This window comes from Callorhinus ursinus, unplaced genomic scaffold (genome assembly GCF_003265705.2).
Source record: "Callorhinus ursinus isolate GAN/ISIS: 27379988/994484 unplaced genomic scaffold, GSC_fseal_2.0 scaffold38, whole genome shotgun sequence".
Lineage (NCBI taxonomy): Eukaryota > Metazoa > Chordata > Mammalia > Carnivora > Otariidae > Callorhinus > Callorhinus ursinus.
Genome location: NW_027397100.1, coordinates 5,426,380 through 5,447,567, shown reverse-complemented (window position 1 = coordinate 5,447,567; position 21,188 = coordinate 5,426,380). Strand labels below are relative to the sequence as shown.

At 45.8% G+C, this 21,188-nt stretch overlaps 1 protein-coding gene across 4 annotated transcripts in view; it reads right to left on the bottom strand.

Annotated features, from left to right (window-relative positions):
• The window catches only part of CHD6 (chromodomain helicase DNA binding protein 6), a 192,856-nt gene that overhangs the window by 49,113 nt on the left and 122,555 nt on the right, over positions 1 to 21,188 (bottom strand). For all 4 annotated transcript variants that reach the window (XM_025875413.2, XM_073880411.1, XM_073880412.1 and 1 more), the window contains 6 exons: positions 8,669 to 8,833; positions 7,172 to 7,351; positions 6,038 to 6,148; positions 3,606 to 3,808; positions 2,714 to 2,913; positions 1,843 to 2,002 (listed from right to left, as the gene is read on the bottom strand). In XM_025875413.2, coding sequence (XP_025731198.2) covers positions 1,843 to 2,002; positions 2,714 to 2,913; positions 3,606 to 3,808; positions 6,038 to 6,148; positions 7,172 to 7,351; positions 8,669 to 8,833 — 1,019 coding nt within the window. The remainder of the gene's footprint in view (positions 1 to 1,842; positions 2,003 to 2,713; positions 2,914 to 3,605; positions 3,809 to 6,037; positions 6,149 to 7,171; positions 7,352 to 8,668; positions 8,834 to 21,188) is intronic.

Here is a 21,188-nt window from a genome sequence, read left to right as displayed (position 1 = left end):
TACCCAATGTGGGGCTTAAACTCACAACCCCGAGATCAAGGTCGCACGCCAGGCGCCCCTTACTGCATCCCTCAATTCCCAGCGTCAGGCATGCACTCAGGAAAAGTCTTGGTGGGGGGGTGGTTAGAAATGTTCAGCCCTTTCTCAAAGGTCCGAAATGGTTCTGGTCAGCATCTGTGATCATCTCTGCAGGTGTCAAGGGAAGTTCTATGTCAACCTCTCCAGCTCAGCCTATTTTCAGCACTCCACACCCACATGTGCAGTTGTGAACGGAATAGCCAAATACTGCTGCTGTAACTCAGCAGGGCAAAACCCGAGTCCTTCGTTTTGCTCTGCGTCTTTCAGTGAATAGAAGGCTTTTGATTCTGTCCTGGCCCAAGCACCGTTAGCCTCCTAGCTGGTGAGACTCACAATCATGGAGTTAGCTGCGTATGTATTCCTCATCACCCGTTACGCATTATTCCTTGGTCATGTCTCACAGTTGACCCTTTCTCCCCAACTCTCTAGTCAGCACCCTTCTCTAGGTCCTCATGGTCAATACTTAAATTAAGACAGAACTCTCCTAGATGGCCATTCAGCTCTAGGTTGACCTATTCCATCTTGCTGTTGCCAGATTAATTTTTCTCCTCAAATGTTATTTTTTTTTTTTTTTTACCACATGTCTCACTTGTTCAAGAAGGATGGCTGCTTGAAGTACAAGAGAATCTTCATTTAGTTTGCAGTGCGCAGTCTCCTGTGAGTACTCTTACTGAGGCTGTCTCCTCTGCATGTCCCCTCTGTGGTGACTCTGAGTCAGTCACATGGAGCATGCTACCAGGTCCTGCCCCAGGCAGGTTCTACCATTAAGCACGTGCCCTTGGATTCTCTCTCCCAAAGAGCCTGTACTTCTGTGCAGGTTTTATTACAGTTTTGGACATAAGGCCTCTCTTTAAAGGTTTGGAGAGATGAAGGGAAAGGATTAGACTTCATCCATAAAAGAATACAACCCAACAACAACCACAGGACCATGAGATGATGTCACAGGGAGGAAGGAAAAGCCTATCAAAACATACTAATTTAGAAATTAACGAACTCTTACTTATCACTTAAATTCTATGGTTATAACCAGAGGTGTGGCAGCAGAGGCCTGCTCAGTGCTGAGCAGGAGTGCTGGGGAGCTCACCCTAGGCCTAGGAAGCTGGATTGGGGGGAGGGGTCTCCAAGGGCCCTTTAAGTTCTCATAGATCCCCCGTACTGTGACGCAAGTATGCAGGGGCAGCTCATCACTGCTTGGTGGTTGGGTGCCCCACCTCCCCAAACTCAAACAAGAGCAGTTTCATCTTCTGTCACTGTGTCCCTTGCATCCCTCCCTCTGCACGGTGCTAGCCTAGGGCCTAGACGTATGAGATACGTCTCAAATGCATGTCTGTCAAATACCTGGAAGCCATGAGCAGCAACAGTGCATCAGGAGAGGAAGCAACTTGGCATGGGGGAGAGGGGAGGCTGAGAGCAGTGGCCATTAGTCTTCTGCTTTCCCTAATGTGACCTCAGGGGCAGAAGGACAGAGAACAATGAAATCACCAGTGTCCTAAATGGATTTAGAGAGTCAAGTCAGAAAAACCCTCAGGGGTACAGGCTGCATTAGTAGAGAATCCAGGTTCTGGGGGGAGAGATGTTGCTAAAGGAGTGAAATAGGCTTTAGGTGAAGGGATCCTGTCCCAGCTTAGACCACACCATCCTGCCTTTCCAGACCCTGCATGGTGGTCAGGAGCATCAGGGAGTGTCCCACAGCCCCACGGGGATCCCAGGAGTCTGGACAGTCTGAGTAGAGCTGCCACCAGGGATGGGGAGGGGCCCACTCACTTATTGCAGTGCTGTTTGAGGTGTTTCTTATAGCCGTCATCATGGAGGACCACCTCAGGGTTGCAGGTGGCCAGCCAGTCTGCATTCTTTAACTCTGGGAGCAGCAGCTGGTTCTTTGTCTTCTTCCCCTTCCTCCCTCTGGGGACTGGAGCAGACAACCCTGTAGCAGAAAGGCAGGTAGATGAATGAGCCTAGGCAGCTTAAACATGGGGGAGCAGAACAGAGCTGGGCTGGGGTTGCAAAGAGGCAGCCAGGCTGTGCGTGGTGGCCTGGATGACAGACCCCACTCCTTGGTCCACCAAGCGGTGCCAATAGTGAGGAGAAATGCCTGGGCCCCAGCTCGGTCAACTCCAGCAGCGTTCAGTCAGGCAGCAGGAATTTACCCAGGCAGATCAAGAACATCCCCTGTGCCCCTTGGGGAACTTACAACCTGGCCAGGAAAAAAGGCACACTCAACCTGAAACATGAAGGTGGGCTACGGCCAAGCACAGGGAAGGAGAAGCACAGCACAAGAAAAGGCACAGACAGGTAGGAATGGGACAGAACAGTGAAATGCAAAAGAAAAACCACAGCGCACATGGTGTGACCCCGGTTCAAAGAAGGAACCCTGTGACGCTCAGGTCAGTGCACAGGACGGGCACGTGGGAAACCTCAAGAGGGCCCCACTGTACTTCTACCAGATGGTATAGGTAACGTTGGATGATGCTGAGGGAGGACTGAAGCAATCATCTTCCTCTCCCACAGCTAACATGCTCCAATGTATCTGAGAAAGGGAAGTCTCCCAAAGCACAGCAACCTGGGGCAACACAGGCGGAAGGATGGAAGCATACAGGAGCTCCCACTTCTCGGGCACGGCCCTGCCACCGCTCACCTGAGTGGTTCTGGAGGGTCTGGGCCTGCCCATCTTTGGTAGGTGTGATCAGTTCCCAAATGAAACTCTTGATCTTCTCGTCCCCCTTGTAATGCTTGACACAGTACACCAGCAGGGCCCGGCAAATCATCTCCATGTCCTTCTCGTTCAGATGCCACTTGAATCGCCCATGAGTCAGGATGTCCTTCCACCGGCCCCAGCTGAGAGTGGAAATACAGAAGGGCGTTGGAGGGAGGAAGGGCCATACATGCCCTCAACACTGCAGGACAAACAGGAGCCAAGAGTGCTTCTCATCCTCTGTCGGGTCTACTAATCGCCCTCAGGGCTTAGCCCTCAAAGGCCTCCAAGGACCACATGCTGTAGCACACCAAATGTCACTAAGGTGACCTGAACATTGAGAGCTTCCTATAGCCACCAGAATGTTAACAAGGGAGGGATGAAACTATTTAGAGCAGGGAATAAATTTGGAATTAAGACAGTCCAGCTGCAGTGTTCAAAAGCAATGGTGAGCTCTCAGAAGCTAAACCTTCTACTTCTACCAGAACCAGAGCCCTGCACAAATCATGCCCTAACTGTAACATCTGTTGCGCGGATTCCTTATACGTCCCGGGGGGCGGGGGGCGGGGTGGTGGTGGAGGAGCAGGAAATCAGTACCAGGCAGCAAATTAGTAACAGAGATTTGCTGGGACAAGCACACGAGAAAACCATGGCACATCTACAATACGGCAGCAGAGCATACAATGACTGAGGGGGCCGTGGGCAAAAAGCACAGTTCTCTCCTGCTCTAACAGACCCTCCATCAGCCCAGAGCTCGTAGAGGTGACTGGAGAGACAAACTGGACAAATCTCAGGGACTGGAAAACAGTAACACGCAGGCAAAGCCAATACCCACCCAAAGATGAGCAGGTTCTTCTCCACCCGGAAGCACTCAGCTCGGAGGTAGCGCCTGGTTTTGTCATTGAGGCGTCTGGACCTCGTGGGCCTTTCATCTGAGTCACTGTCTAGCTCAGAGAACTCCATGAGCTCATCCTCCTCAAAGGAATTGTAGTGTTTGGTCTGCTTTCTCACTCGAGGCCGGTCGATCACTAAGCTCTCCTAGAAACAGAGAGGTCGGTTGGGGAGAGAACCCTCTTTGCTCTACCCCCATCACAATGCACACGTATGTCCTGTGGCTCGTCCTGGGTCATGAGGACACATCCGGTAGAAAACCACACGCGGCCTCATCCTCCAGCAGGAAAGGCCCTTCCCAGTACACCGCCCATGACCACGACAAGCAGAGGGGATTCTTGGAGACTCACTGGAGATGACATGCTCCCCCAAGCCCCCAGCGCTGTCCACCACCATCTGCTGTTTCTGCAGTCCTGCTAGCAGAGCAGGTATGGTGAGCAAGGCCTCCCGGTGCCCAGAGCGGCGGTCCGCTCTTGCCAAGAAAGGCTGGAGTGGCACACCCCAGCTGTTGCCCAGCATGCAGAGGCAGCCCGCGCTCTAGAGACAGGAGGAGTTGGACAAATCCATCTGCTCAGCAACTTTCTGAAGACACACACATTCCTTGCTTCTTTACTCTCTCATGTCTTCCATGAGCACTAACTGCTAACCTTTTGTCTTTCGCTGAAGACATGATCCCCAGCCCAGGATCCTCTGCTCATTCTGGCAGTTCCCCTGCCAGAACCGTTGCCTCTTTAATAGTCCCCAGAAGCGGGTGCCTGGGTGGCTCAGTTGGTTGGGCGACTGCCTTCGGCTCAGGTCGTGATCCTGGAGTCCCGGGATCGAGTCCTGCATCGGGCTCCCTGCTCCGCGGGGAGTCTGCCTCTCCCTCTGACCTTCTTCCCTCTTGTGCTCTCTCTCTACCATTCTCTCTCTCTCTCTCTCAATAAATAAATAAAAATTAAAAAAAAAACAGTCCCCATAAGCTCCTGCTCCTTTTCCTTCCCCCCCATACCTCTTCCCGAAGCTCAGCTCAGCTCCTAAATACTTGTCCGCGTAGCCCCGATACACGGTGGTGTTCCTCCTGCGTCAGTCCCCTTGCTCCCTGCCTTGCACGCTCCAGCTGCTTCTCAAGGTTCTCAAGGTCTCTAGGACAAGAGTTTTTTCTCCCCGCCCTTGCCCACTGCCCGGCACACAGGGTCACTCCTTGATTGTGACCTTGTAAAACAGGTTTTACTAAACAGGTTACTCAAGGGACTTCAGGCTCTTCCTACAGGAGAGAAGAGGGTGGACTGGGCAAGCTCTGGTGATCCCACAGAAGCGTTAAGGCTGGGCGCTGGTTACTGAATCAGCTAGCGATGCGCAGGGGCTGTCCCCTGCGCTCGTGCATCCACAGGGGTTCAACAGCCACCAGGGAAGACAAGTAGAAGGTGATGTGTGTGCATCCTGGCGTGAGGTGACAGGGCCAGGGATGGAGGGAGGGGATGAGATGAACACTTAAGGGGTGCCTCCCCACAGGCTAGGGAGGTGTATTCACAAATATCGCCAACTCTGCGAGGGGGCGTCACCACCACCTTTTGTCCCATGTCTTGCTCACTTATCTCGGTGGGGTCAACTGCCTTGCCCAGAGGCACACAGTCGGAGGCGGACTGACACCAGACTCTGGTTTCGTTCCAGGGCTATTCTCTTTCTCATGTTCAGAAATAGAAGAACTCAAGATACTGAAAGAATGGAGGGGAGACCAACAAAGCCCCTCATGCTGCTTTGTCTCCTCTGGAGTATCTGTCACAGGCAAAGTCTTTTTCATAGGAAGTACTGAAGCAGAGGTAAAACAGTCACATGCCAAGGATGGGATGCTGGCTTGGGTCAGAGGGCTGAACTTGACCTATGTGTGGTCAGTCCCAGTTCTTTTTTTTTATTTTATTTATTTTTATTTTTTTTTTTAAAAAGATTTTATTTATTTATTTGACAGAGAGAGACACAGTGAGAGAGGGAACATGAGCAGGGGGAGCGGGAGAGGGAGAAGCAGGCTTCCCGCTGAGCAGGGAGCCCGATGTGGGGCTCGATCCCAGGACCCTGGGATCATGACCTGAGCCGAAGGCAGACGCTTAACTGACTGAGCCACCCAGGCGCCTCTGGCCAGTCCCAGTTCTAACTGCCTCTGTCAAATTTCCCGGGTGCCCAGCAAACTGCATGTCCCATTAGGTCATTCTGAAATTACAAGAGCGAACATTTATCAAGCTCTGTCTATGTGTCAGGCGTATTTTAAGTATGTTGCCTATAGCAGCTCACTTATGAACGAAGGCTCAGGAGTGAATAATGACTTGAGCTGTGTGGGAACTTATGGTCCTATGAGACACAGAGAAATTGCGATGGAATAGAACATTCTCAGTACCGTACCTTTTCATTCTTTGCTTCAGTGTCCAATTCAGCTATTTTAGCCCATTTCTGCCAAAAGTTTGGGTCATCTAAGGAAATATCTGTCCTGTTTCCTGAAGCCACAAAGCTAGCCTGTGGAGATGATGAAAGTCAATAAACTGCATCTGAACACAGTACAAACTGGTAATACCACCTATGTTATTTCAAATATCCCAGAATCTCAAGTATGTTCTCTAACTGCATTTGAAACCAAAACCCCTAACAGAGCCTCCCAAATGAATGTAAAAATCTCAAGACTGTTCTTTTCTAAAGATTGGGTAAGGAAATTACAATTTCAATGTATAGGTCATTTTTTGGAACTGAAACTTGGAAGCAGGAAGAAAGCCCCTGGAACACAATGGCAATGTGTCACTTGATGTCTAGTTCCCTGCAAAAGGGTTACTTCTTCCAACTTCCCTAGATGGAATTTTTTCTTTCAGCTCACCACTTTCCAAATGTCCAGTATAGGAAAGGCACTGAGCTGGGCAGTTCAAGGTGTAATGAGATGAGCGGCACCCATAACGCACAGGATGTTCTACTGAAGAAGTCCTACATAAGTCAACCAAACAGGCCACAAAGCTCCCAGAGCCTGTGGTCAGGGACACCTGAAAGTGATCTGATAAGTGGTCTCATTAGTTGAATCCAAAATCCAGTGAGCTGAATGGCAGAGGAAAGGGGTACCGAGACTAGCAGCTGGGAATCTAGACTAACATCTCTTTTCTCATGAAATGAGCAAAAACACTTGCTTCAGTTTGAGGAATGGAACATTCATTGGAATTTCAGGGCTTGGACAGTGGTCAAGGAGTGCTCTAGAAAGAAATCCAGATGACCACTCAAAGATGTCAGAGCAGTCTTTGTGAACAGTGAACAGTGCAAGCTGTAAACCAAAGTTGTCTGTCCTGTCTGCTGACGATCAGCTCCCAAAATTCAGGAGTGGTGTTTTCTTTCTATAGCGCTTCTGGCTCATTACTCAGAATTTAGTCTCACACAAAACAGAGGTGTAGACAATCTCAGCGGTTTGCATATAGAGAAAACAAAGCCTGGCCAGTGAAGATCAAAGAATAGTTTTCTTTCTGCTCCCACTCCAACACGGACTCTGGAGGAAAGGTGCCATACCTTGGCGAAAGTAGACCCTTTCCCTTCGGACTGGATGGTGATGGTGTGGGTTCTTCTCTGCAGAATCTGGTCTATGTCTTCTTCACAGAACTTGGAGCCTTCATCTTCCTCATCCATTAAGGCTCCATAAGCACCTTTCCGGAGCAAGTCCTCTACCTCCATTTTTGAGAGCTGTTGTACCTGGACAGGTCACCAAAGGCTACTCACAAAGTGGAAAATGCACAGGAGAAAAACAGCCTCAAATCTGGCTCTCATGATTCAGTGCACACTTCCTCCACTAACTGCACATGTCAGAAAAATAAAGATATGGGCTACAAGTTTTAGAAAATTAAAGCCCAGATAAAGACACTCAAGAAAACTATGGGGAGGGCAGGCAGATAATCCCCTATGGGGAGCTCTGGAAGAAAAGCCAGCACATGACCCAGCGGCCCTAACATTCCTCAGGACATTGGTTACTATCAAATGTCACAAGGTATTTAAACTATGCACCACTAAAGAGGATATATTTAATGTTTTAGTTTGAGTCTGTATCTTTAAAAACCTCCAGATGTATTAAATGAGCTAAAGAATGATGATTTATTCGTTATTAAATAAATACATGAATATTGGAAATGATGTCATTTCTCAACTAAAGAAAGGATCCTGTGCCAAGTGTGATCTTCTCAACTGCTTGTTGAAAACAGGAAATGGGAGTTCAAAACACCCTTTCCTGGTTGTAATTAAGAATCTGGTTCTCTTTCTATCATTTTCAAGAAGGAATTCCATGACTCCCAGCACTGGTAACTTAAAGTATTATGCTTAGCAACATATGCATATCTCAGAGGATACAGAACATCTGGACTGAAGACAACTCATTTAGAAGGTTTTAATTCCCAACCTTTGATGCCCTGAGTCCAGAGATTAAGGAGATACTCTGCTTTGTTGGCCTATAATTTAATACGATTTAGGAATCTTAGCTGCAATTTTTCATCCCTGTGGAGGGGGAAAAAGATTTTTTAACTGCCATACTGCAAGCTGCTAATTTATTCATTCATTTTTTCCACTGACCATCATGCACTGAACATCTTTAATATGCCAAGTACTGGTAAGGTCCATGGGTGATACAGATAAAATAGGTTCCCTTATACCCTGAGGAAGTTCAAAGTCTGGAGTACAAGATAAGGCATGGTGACAATAGATATTTAGAGTGTTAAAGTGTTAAGATCTACTGACTTCTAATGGGCACTGTTAAAAACTCTGCTTACTAAAACGTTACTGCATGCCGGGCAATCCTACCCTATAACTGTGCCTACAGACTTCCTTTATGCATCTGTAAAATGCAGAGACCTGACCCTGAATGATCCTCTGCTGTGGGGAATGACTCAACAAAGACGTGCAACCTGACTCAATTTAGTGAAAGTGAATCTTAAAACAGCTGTAAGAAGGAAGACTCCAGAGGGGCCCAGGCTGTGTGAGGAGTGCTTCTTGGGGACCCCAGGCAGGTACTGTCATACTCACTCCATTGGTGCTGCCCTTTCGGTTTATGTCCTGAAGAACAGCTTTGTCCAGGCCCAGCTTTAGGCTGGCCTTGTCAAACATTTCCCGCTCGTAGGAGTTCCGAGTAATGAGGCGATACACCTTCACGGCCTTGCTCTGGCCTATCCGGTGACATCGGGCCTGAGCCTGCGAAGGAAGGAAGGTCATATATATCATGTCATCAAATATTATGGCAGCAGCCCAAGCAACAGGGAAGTGCTTAAATACCATGTGGTGTGAGTGGCCAGCTCTCACAGTTATGAGTCATGGGCCCAATTTTGGAACAAAATTCACCCAGATGTCGGCTGCCCCTTCAAACTCACTCATCTCTTCACACCATCATTTACTGAGTGACTACCATATGCTGAGATAAAGTGAGAAGGACATGGCTTCCTACCCTCCCCAGCTTGCGGTCTGAGCCTAGGCACTCATTCCCAGGATGCTGTCCTGCTCTCTGGGCACATGCCTCAGAGCTGGCAACACCACTTTTTCATTTTACTAGAAAGAAATTTTCACACATAGACAATAGTAAAGTACTTATGGACAATCGTTTTTCATCTCTACTACGCCCCTACCCTCTAAGACTATTATGAAGCAAATCCTAGGCATCCTAAGGTTTCATCTTTATGTATTTAATGTATAATTCGAAAGACAAGCACTCTTGTCTTTGCCATTGCCACACTTTAAAACATGAACACTTGGTATGAACCATCTCGTCAGTGTCCCAATTTCCCTGCTTATCTCACACACATAGTAAGTTTGCTTGTTTGATCAGGATGTAAATAGGGCCCCTATGTTGTAGCGGGTTAATATGTCTCAAGTCTCTTTCAATCTATAGATACTCCTTGCTTTTTGACCTCTCCCTTTTTCAAATGCAACTTTTTAAAAAAAGATTTTATTTATTTGACACAGAGAGAGTGCAAGAGGGGGCAGGAGCAGAGGGAGAGGGACAAGCTGACTCTGCACTGAGTAGGGAGCCCGATTCGGGGCTTGATCTCATGACCCTGAGATCATGACCTGAGCCGAAATCAAGAGTCAGATGCTCAACTGACTGGGCCACCCAGGAGCCCCTCAAATGCAACTTTTTGGTTGGAGAGACCAGGTTTCTGTCCCCTAGTTTCTAACGCTCCACACTTTGCCACCTGCATTCTGGCTGTGTCACTGAACAAGTTCCTCTGTTCCCTGTATTTCCTCTAAACTGGGAGCTGTATCTTGAGACTTGATCAGGTTAAGATTTGATTTCTGGCAAGTGTGTTTCTTGGTGGTGTTTGAATTTCCATCAGGAGGCATATGAGGTCTGGTTGTCTTTCTGTGAGTGATAATCATTGGCTAGATCCACTATTTCATTAAAGGTTACAATCCCTCTCAATTTTTTGGTTACCCTGATGTTCAGTTCTTGTAGAAAAGACAACTAAATGCCTAATTCTTTCTCTTTATTTTTTAAAGATTTATTTATTTATTTTAAAGACAGAGAGTGAGAGAGCGCATGAGCGGGGAAAGGGGCAAAGGGAAAGAATAACCATCCAGACTCCCGCTGAGTGCAGAGCCCAAAGTAGGGCTCCATCCCATGAGCCACGAGATCAGGACCTGAGCTGAAACCAAGAGTTGGACATGTAACTGGCTAAGCCACCCAGGTGCCCCTTCTTTCTCTTCACTTAAATCAGTTTCCAAAATAACATCCTCCAAAAGTGACCAATGAAGACTTTTCTATTTATTTTTTAAAGAACACAGTGAGGTTATGCATTTAAATATATGTCCTATGTTTTATCCCATTGTTGTTATTCTTTTTCCTGTGGGAAATTTCAAGTTGGCTCCTGAATTCTTTTGACATGATCCAGTCGAATATAGAAAGGAGCAAGATGAGAATAAACTCTGGTGTTAAAAATGGATTTGGAGGTATCCATATGAGCTCATGGTTATGGGGGGGGGGGTAAGTACACATATACACAGAAAGAAATAGATATGGATAGGTCTATTCATGTTTGCTTTCTGGTATGACATGTTCCATGTTCCTACCGTTCCTACTGTTCCATGTAAGACTTTCCTGCCCAGACCTAGATTCAGCCATTTTTTTCCTGGGAGTCCTGGTTTCTTTCAGTGGGAGTCTGGATGCTCTAGAGGCGCTTGTTGCTATTAGGTAGGTCATTGTTTCTAGGCCGATTCAGAAGTGTTTATGTGTGTATGTGTGTACGTGTGTGTGTATAGTGTATACAATCATGTGCATACATAAGACAAAATACATCATGAGATCATACCATTATTTGTAATTTAAACTTAAAAGTATGGGATTTTAACGTTACCAACCACACACCTGTATCTCTTTTTAACCATGTCAAAAAGCTCAATTCTCAACCACACCAATATCATTATTCATTTGATTTATCTCACAATTTATGTAATAGTTTCAGAAAAACTGTATCATTATGATCCCCCCCAAAACATAACTAAAAACAATGCAAGATTTCTGTTTTCCTCCTCTCACGGGGTTATATCCCACTAAGTATGTACACTCATATTACAGTGTTTTAAATACACAGTGGTAGGGTTAGAAAATTTGAAACTATTTTCTACGTAATATAGGATTGAGGAAATGCATAAATATACTGAGGGAAACAGAAGTTAGGGTTTTCATGAGAGACTATGGACTCTGAGAAACAAACTGAGGGTTCTAGAGGGGAGGGGGTGGGGGAACGGGTTAGCCTGGTGATGGGTATTAAAGAGGGCACGTAATGAATGGAGCACTGGGTGTTATATGCAAACAATGAATCATGGAACACTACAGCAAAAACTAATGATGTAATGTATGCTGATTAGCATAATATAATAAAATTAAATTAAAAAAAAGAAGTTAGGGTTTTCACTGTTGAAGAAGGAAGTTACAAATCTATAAAGAAAAAACTAGAATAACTGTGGTATTAGAATGGATTTAGAAGTTTCAGTATTAACTCGTGGTTAGGTATGTGCCTGTGTGAATACAAACATACACATACATATAGGTATAGAAACAGATATGGATACATGTATATTTACAGGTTTATTATACATGTGTACATATATAATACAAATGAATGCATGTTATCTATGTGCATTTATATTCTCTGTGTGTATGTATTCTAGCTATGTCCACCGAATGGGCCTAGAAACAACAGTATCCCAGTAGCAAAGGCCATAACTCACTCTCAGATCTTGGTTTCTAAATATATTCTCCATTAGGACAAAAGCAAGGCATGTTAGAGAAATAGTTGATCCCAGGGCTGGGGGGGGGGGGCCGGGGGGCGGGGCAGAAAAAGTACAGGATGAGCCACAAACATATTATTGTGCCAGAATGTAAGGAAGTGCGCAAGGAAGGATGGAGACATACCCAAATAACACCACCAACTTGAAGAGGTTTACCACTGGCTGGCTATATCCAGGATGATCTGAATATCAAAATAAATATAGTAGTGGAATATAACCCACTGAATGAAAAAAGAACCCATGAGTACATAATGACAACAACAAAGGGGAGAAAAAAGGAAAACTCTTTCTTATAGTAGGATACGACTAACAGAGTTCAAGTAACAAAGCTTAGAAAATCACTCCTTTGCAACCATCACAGTGCTGACTGATTCAGGCAAAAACAATCAATGGCAACTAAAACCAGTGGGTGAAACACTGATGAGGAATATTTACTTACACAGTCTCAAAGTACCTCTCCAAAACTGCTTATTAATTTCAAAGGGAAAAACAGCAACTTTATAGTGGAGACATCCGGCAGATCGCCCTTAACCAAGATACCCAAGTACCTATTATCACACAAACAGACATCATGTCTCTCGTAATGGTGATATATTGAGAACGATATATCACTTCACTGGTATTACTAAGCCTGAATTCAATCCTGAGGAAATACAAACACAGACTGAGGGATGATCTGTACGACTGGCCTATACCCCTTAAAAACATAAGGTTGTAAAAGAAAGACTGAGGGACTCTTCTGACTCAAGACTAAAGAGAAATGGGCAGTAAGGCGATGGGTGCTCCTGGACTGGATGGATTTCAGATTGGGGGGGAAGAGGGGCTATGAAGGAGGCTGAAATAAATGATAAATCTGAATATGGACTGTGGACTGAAGACCGTTTTCTTATTTCCTGATTCTGAGAACTAAACTGTGGTTATAGGAGAGAATGTCTTTGCACTTACACACTAAAGGACTTGGGGACAACTTACTCGCAAATGGTTCAGACAAAAGTGGTGTGTGTACACATGTGTTTAAGTCTATGTAGGTACTCAGAGAGGTAGGGGAGATAGAAGGCAAAATGATAAAGTAAATGGGGCAAAATGTAAACAGTTGGTGAATCTGGATAAAGGCTATATTGGAATTGCAAACTGAAATGATATCAAAATGAAAATGTCAAAAATATTAAATACAAACATTTGAAATAATCTCTCCCTTGGGGTTACACTGTCCACTTGATATACAGCTAGATTCAATGGTTTCATTTTGCTTTTGCATTTTAGGGATTGATTTTTTTCCCCCCACATTAATCTAACCATAATGAAGGGAGTGGGAAAGAAGAAAACCAAACCAAGTAACTTTGGAAAATGGTATTTTGATTATATATTGCAAGACTAATGACAAACAAAAAACCAACCCACTACTACAGTCCAATATCATATGCTGGTAAATTTATTTATGTTTCACAGAATATGGGTTAGAAATTCTGCGATGACTTTATGTACATACTAGGATTGAACAAATGAGTAAATATGCTGTGTTACCATGAGACTGAAACTTCCCACAGCCAGAGAAATGAGTTAAAAAGAAGGAAGAGGGGAAAGCTGGAGTGAATCCTGTGTTGTTGGATTGGAATCAGCAACTCACTGTGGGTGGGCAGATATGGAAAAGTATAGATGCACTGAGCGCTTGTGCCAAGTACACATACATACATACATTTCCTAGCTCTGTCTGCTCAGATAGTCTAGAAGCCATAGTACTCTAGCAGCAATGGGCACTCCTAGTAGCCAGATATTGGTGGCTAAATGCCATTCGTTTTTTTTTTTTTTTAAGATTTATTTAGTTGAGCGAGAGAGAGACAATGAGCAGGGGTAGGGAGACAAGCAGACTCCCCACTGAGCAGGACACCCATCCCGACATGGGGCTCGATCCTAGGACCCTGAGATCATGACCTGAGTCAGACGCTTAATGAACTGAGTCACACAGGTGCCCCTAAATGCCATTCCTGAATAAAAGGAACCAGGGATCCTTGGAAGAACTGTCAATTCTATGGCTGTGGCAGGAAAAATGCAACATGAACCTGAACACCTTGTGGTGCCAGAAAGGAAGTGCTCAAAAACTGATGGGAGCATGTCAAAAGGACACAGGAGCCAACCTGAAGGACCTCCTAATGACCAAGTGTGAACAACAAAATAAGTAATGAGAGCAAGAGACTATAACCCATAAATAAAACGAGTCAATACTGGTATAAAGAAATAAATGGGGAGAAAGAAGCTGTTCTCTACAGTAGAATTCCAATTAATAAGTGTATAGGAAATGACTGAAACAGAAAATTACGAGAAGCCAAACCCCATGGTAGTAATTGTTGAAGGCAAGAACCATTAATGGATGCTAAAATTAACAGGCCAAAGTATGGTGAGAAACAGGGTATTTATAGTCTCAAGATATCTCCTCCCAAGATACCGATTGAGTTTAAAGGTAAAAATAAAATAGTTACTTTACAGTGAAGAAGCCTGGCAGACACCACCTCGACCGAGTAATCAAGGTTAACATCACAAGCAGTAAGATGTATTAATCCATGTACTCCCTGAAATGATGCACTGCGGAGCACATAACATCACTTCTATGATATTCTTGCTGAATGCATAACCGCAAATCTGATCATGAGAAAACATCAGGTAGACCCAAACTGAAAGATAGCAGCGGGTCAGTACCCTTCAAAAGTGTCAAGGTCATGAAAGATAAGGAAAGACAGGCTCTGCTGAAACCGAAGGAGGCTAAGGAGTCAGGATTTCTAAAGGAAATATGAGAACATGCAATGGATCCCTGACCAGAAAAAGAAAATTTTAAACTGAAGGCATATGAATAAGGTCTATAGATTATTGTGTCAATGTTAATGTCCTGGTTTCTATAATTAGACTACAGTTATAGGAAATGTTAACATTAAGGAAAGTTAGGTGAAGGGTCCTGGAACTCTGCAATATTCTGCAACTTTTTTTAAGTTTAAAATTATTTCGGAAAAGTTTTTAACATTATTATTTTTTTTTAAAGTAGTCTCCACACCCAGCGTGGAACCCAACATGAGGTCTGAACTCACGACCCTAAGATCAAGACCTGAGCTGAGATCAAGAGTCGGGTGCTTAACTGACTGAGCCACCCAGACACTCCAGAGAATAAAATGTTTTTAACAATTAATTTTGTTTTATAATGTTATAAAATACTTCGGGTGGTTCCACAGTCAAATATACAAAAAGGCATGCATGAAAAAAGCAGCTTTTATCCCTCCCACTTCCACCCTGTTCTCTCATTCCCCCTATAGGTAATAATTTAAGAATAAAGTGTTTTTTGTTTGTTTTATCTTTCATTTGGGGGGCAGGGCAGGAAGAGACAAGAGACACACACAGCTTTTCCACCTTATTTTTCCCCCCCACCCAACAATATACTCAAGAGATGACTCGTAGCAATATATAGAGACATTCCTCATTCTTTTATCAAAGTTGAAAACACCATGGCTTAGTCAATCAGTCTTCTATTGCTAGACAACTAAGTTGTTGAGCCTTTGGCTACAATTAGTTGCCACATCTCCTTTCAGTATCTTCAGTGGCAGTAGATTATTTGGTGGATAATTGGTAAACAAAGAAAGTGATCAAGGTAACTAATATGGTTTAGGGAACCTAGAAAGCACTATTAATATGTGGCCACAAGCACTGACCCCGATTTTCTTTCTCTGGCTCATCTGATGTTGAAGGTAAATTACAAGAGGGAGTTTAAGAAATGTTCTGAGCAAAGGTCCAATACAGGAGCACTGCAGACACTGTTAATTACCTTCCTGGTATCGACAGTCCCCTTATTCCTCACTCCCAGAACCCTGATACTTGTAGAGGGCAGTAATGTGTCCACCTGAAACCATCTCCAGCCTCCCAGGGATGACGAGGGAATACAGTCTGGACAATGAGATGCAGCAGAAGTCTACTGGGGATATCTGGAAAAGTTCTGCTCTCCTGAGAACGCATCACACCTTCCTTCCTTATCTTCCCTGCCTAGGGTCGCAAGTATCCATCTTGGAACAAAGAGGATATAAATCACATTCCCTGAGGATGGTGGAGCAGAAAGACAGAAGGAATCTGGGACTCTGATGACACCATAAAGCCACCTCACCTTGGACTACCCACCTCCAGGCTTCTCGTTAATGGAGAATAACAAACCTGTTTCGGGGGGTGGGGGCGGGGACACTGTCACAAGCAGCTAAATGACCCAGAAGATAGACACGTGCTCTCCCAAGATGACTTACCTGAAAGATAACAGGATGAGTCCTGTCGCATTTAAGATACTCATCCTTTTACAGTTAAATCTCAATGACAGTCCTTATTTCCTTAATCAGAACTCACACACAAAACAACGTGGCAAATGGAGAAACACTCAGAACTAGGGCAGTGACTGAGATGAAGTCCAAACAAGATCCTCAGCAAAGGCAGAAATATAGAACCTCTAGAGTAGGCCCCAAGGAGGGGGCGGGGAGCACCATGGGAAAATCCTAGAGCTCTCGTGCCCTCCCGCATGATGTGCAGGCTCAGGGTTTGTTCTTTACTTTTCAATACATTTGAGGTGAACACAGACAGGCCTAGAAGAAACAAGGAGTGACATTCAGAAAATTAAAAACAAACAAACAACCAGGCACAGATCCCAGTGACTGCAATGGGAAGAAGTCCCGGGGAGAAGCTTAATTGAAAGATAGTGACAGATTTCAAATTGATACCAGCCCTCCACTTAACTATTGACAGTTTCAAATCCAGAATTTGGCACAACCTTGTATGATCACATAAAAATTAACTAGCAGTACAAAGAACCAAGCATAACGTTGACTCTTCTCTTGACCCTTATCTACTTTTTCGAATCACTACTTACATTTCAAAAATACGTTTTCTTTAATACTTTACAATGCTCTTTGGTCCTAAGTGAAAATCCGCATCTCAGAGAAGACAAAAACAACCGCCTCGAGTCCCCCTTGAGCCCAACCCAGCGTGCTGGTATAGCTTCCCAGCCCACCTTCTTTGCCTGAATATTTTATTTCAGGCCCAGCAATTTTACATCTCTCCTGGCACTCTAAAAGTCTGCATCCACCAACCAACTACTTGCGCAAAAGAGGACTCAGGGGCTCACCCTGCAGTAGGAATCAGGATGTGCTGGATGCTGCCCTCCCTTAACTATCTCCTTTGCAGGCCTGTTTTGGAAAAGGAAGTTTCTGGCTCCAAATTTGTTCCTTTGGGAAAGGTATCATCCCGTCTCAAAATGTAAACATTTTTGGGAAATAACACAGATACCTGCTCACTCTATTTCTACTGTGTGACTCAGTTTATCACCCAAACCAAAGTCCTGAGCACTGTTGTCTCCCCAGGGCTTGGCCTGCTGTCTAGAGCTCAATAAATGTGTCAATAAGTCAGTCAGGAGCTGGCTGAGTACAGGAAGAAGAGAAGAGTTAGTAGCGTGGGAAAAGGGTGCTTCGGGGCAGCCAAACAAGACGTGGAGAGTGAAAAGGAGAGGACATTGGAAGAGAGGCAGGACTTACTTTCTTTGCGGCCGATGCACAGTAAGTGCCCATCCCAGCTGCCTCAGGAGTGCCACCTATGCTCATTCCCACCTGTGTTCCCTTGGTCTGGAACATTCTTCCTTCCAAAATCAGATTTGAGATCCTGCCCCTCACTTAGGTCTCTGCTGAGACGTCACCTTTTTAAAGATTCCCAGACCACACTCTAGGACAGGGCACCAACTGCCACCATTCTTATCCTCTGAGTCTGTTTAACTTCTTTGTAACTAGGATGCGATCTGCAACTACCTCATTCAGTTTTCCTTGTCAACCCACTAAAATGAAAGCTCCACAAGAGCACTAACCACCGGTCTCGCTCACTGCTGTGTCTCCAGCCCTCTGAACAGCACCCTGCACATCCCAGTGTTCGGCAAATACTGAGTAAATGGACCACGTCACGGAACGTTCACAAATTCCCAACTTTCTTCCAACAGAGACAGATGAAGCCGGCGGAGCCCAGCCCTCCGAGGTCGGGGCCTACACACTATTGGGAGTCCGTGCCACAAGCGTGTGGCAGCGGGAGAAGAGGCCGAGGAGACTACTACCTCTCCTTTCCTGCAGCAGTGCCTCAGGACCCTGGGAACACACCTTGGAAGGGGCTCTGGCTCCTCAGGCTGGATCCCCTCTCCCTTCCCAATGCTGTCGCACTCCCCTGTGGCTGTGCCCTCTGTCCGTAGCCCTGCTCCCATGCTTTCTAAGCCCTCCCTCCAGGGACCTTACCAACAGGAGGGACAAGGAACTGTGTGGCCCAACCAGGGTGACCCCGAGCCCTGTCCGACCCTCAGGAACTCTGGCCTGAAAGAGCAAAACCTCCCTGAGGAGCATGTGAGGTGTCATAGGGTAACGAGAAGGTGCTGGCGGCCTCTGTGAGGGGAAGTGTGGTACCCTGCTACTCCCACCAGGCCTCTCTCTGTCCTCCGAGCTAGCGGCACCACTGGCCTCCTGCAAACCAGAAGCAAAGAAACCCGCTTTTCACTGCTCATTTTCATTCTCAGGCTACTGCCAATACCCTCTGCCACTTCTTAACCTTGGTGCTCTGGGAAACCTGATGTACCAGGACTGGCTCACAGCTGTGCCTCCCGAATGAAGGTGAGAAAGGGTGAACTTACACTCTCTATTTCCTTGCATGCACTAAAGCTAACACAGGCACACTCAAGGCCCAAGAGAGGATGTGGCATTTACCTGATACCTCTAGATAAGATGTGCCTGTTAAAGGGACCTTGAGTTGGTTTACCTCCGAGATGGGTGCAGTCCTTCGGTGCCACTTTATTCTCTATCCCTAAGTAGTGCCTGGCTCCTATCCTGGATCCTAATGAACTTCACTGTTTTGGAAAAGGGAAGTGCTGCCGGGCTCACAGAGTAGAGACTAGAGCAAGAGTCCTGGCTCCCCATCCTCGTGCTTTCAGAGGGAGGGTCTCCTCTCCACCCTCCCTCTCCTCGTCTGTATTCCAAACGACGAGACTGACCAATCAGTGAAACCTGACCTCAGCTCCTGTGGACTCGCCCAGTCCCCTCCTCTCTTGAGGGGTGCAGACACTCTTCTATCACTGGCAGCCCTGCTGGGGCAGGCCTGCTCCGCGGACGACTGCCAGCAGGTCTCTGTGGGTCAGGTCAACCTTGGGGGGAGGGTGTGTGAGTACAGGAGTCTGAGGGGGCCTCATTCTGGCTACAGGTCAAGCTGTGTCATCTAATCCACCTTCACAACTGATTAAAGTTCATCTTTTTTTGTTTGTTTTACGAATTTTATTTATTTATTTATTTATTTTGGAGAGAGAATCTCAAGTAGACTCTGCGCTGAGCGTGGAGCCTGACTCGGGGCTTGATCGATCTCATTACCCTGAGATGGCCACGACCTGAGCCGAAATCAAGAGTCAGACCCTTAACCGAATGAGCCACCCAGGCATCCCTAAAGCTCATCTTTTGATCCTCCATTGTACTTCTGTGTCTACTTCTTAAATGGTTCAGATCTAGGCAAGGGAGAGGGATAGAATTTACTGGAGTCCTCAGGCTCTAACAAGACCAAAGGAAATAGCATATGACACCTGATGTCATTTATTTTATGAAGACCTAGATTTAAAAAGACATCTCTAGGGATTCCTAAGCCTAATTCTGTCCCCAAAGCATAGAAAACCCCAGCCACATGATCAGAAGAAAACGATGAATAAGTGTTTAATAATAATAATAATAAATAATAATAAACACCAGAAAAGGTAACAGTGCTCTCTGACTTTCAGCTGACTTCCCAGAGAAAGGAGCTATGTTCTCCAGCCATGGAAGCTGGTTTGTCTGCAGACCTGCCTCAGGGACTCAGGCCCACTTAGCTGAGCCCAGCCTCCCCTAATCAGGTTGGCTTCGCTTTCAAGGCTCTGAGAGGGTCTGCCTTCAATCAGTCAAGAAACACTCCCCAGCACTGGCACTGCTTCCCCATGCTGGCCTGCCTGGAGATAACCATGGACTGCCCCAGATCTTTCCAAGCTCTTTGAGGCCAGAATGAACACATTTTCTATCATCTGAACTCAGACCTCTGGAGCCATGCTGAAGTCCTACTAGGGTAGGGCATAAGACCCTGTTCATAATGAGATTCTTTTTTCTGTGGTCCTGATATTTATATCAGGCAAAACACATCTCCATCCACACACAGATCAATGGTCTGTGCCAAGGCCATCCTCCAAAAGAAATACAATCATCCTCTATCAGAGCAGGAATTGTGGTTCTTCAATAACCATAAAGGACTACAGATGACTGAAAGCTTTCACTTTTTACAAAAAATTTTCATATTTTACAAAAAATACTAGATTACGTACATATGTGTGAATGACTATGTGTAAGTTAACATGATGTAACTAGCAAGGACGGTGCCAGGCAACGGTCTGGTTAAGTTTTCTACTGTTAGGGTCAGGAATGCATTTGACTGATGTTCACGGCCGAACTCAGCTGCGGTCCTGGGAACCACACAATGGTCTCAGGGTCCCAATGTCCAGACTCTCCCCCCACATCACATTTATAGCACATAGCACAAGGCCACGTGGCAGCGGGGGCGTGCGTACCGAGTGTGCACTGTTCTGCGGGCAGCCTCCAGCCCCCCACTCCTCCCCACACCAAGCAAGGACACAACTTTGGTCCATCTCTGTGGGCGACTCAGAACTGCACTCTCCTTTCTCTGCCATGTCGTCTTCACAGCCCACCAATCCCACCCCCACAAACTGCAGTGATCTGATTTCCTTGCCCTAACGTTATTCTTCCCAATTCTTTCATTTCTACCCAGCCTGGCAGACATTTCAAAAAATAAAGAACAGTTCCCTCTAAGTTACCAAACTTTTACATAAAAATAACAACAAAAACAACAAAAACAAAGCAGAGTAGTAGATCTAGAAGACCCAGTGGCCAGTCTGGGGGCCCACAAATTGAGGAATTTTCACTCTAACTTGGACCCGGGACTGCCACTGCCGCCCTCACTCATTTACCTTCTGCCACATCCTTGGTCCAAGTTCCCACCCTGGATGGCCCGAAGTGCTGGTGGTCTTTGTTTCTCCACTGAGGCCAAGCATTACAGCAAGTTCAGAAACTGACTCAGCAGACTAAAAGCCTCACATGGTCCAATTTCCATTTGACTTTGCTGCTATTCCTTTTATTCATCTCTTGCCAGCTCCCCAGCAGTGGACATTTAAAACAGCTTTTCCAAAGCTTCTCCCTTCTCCCCA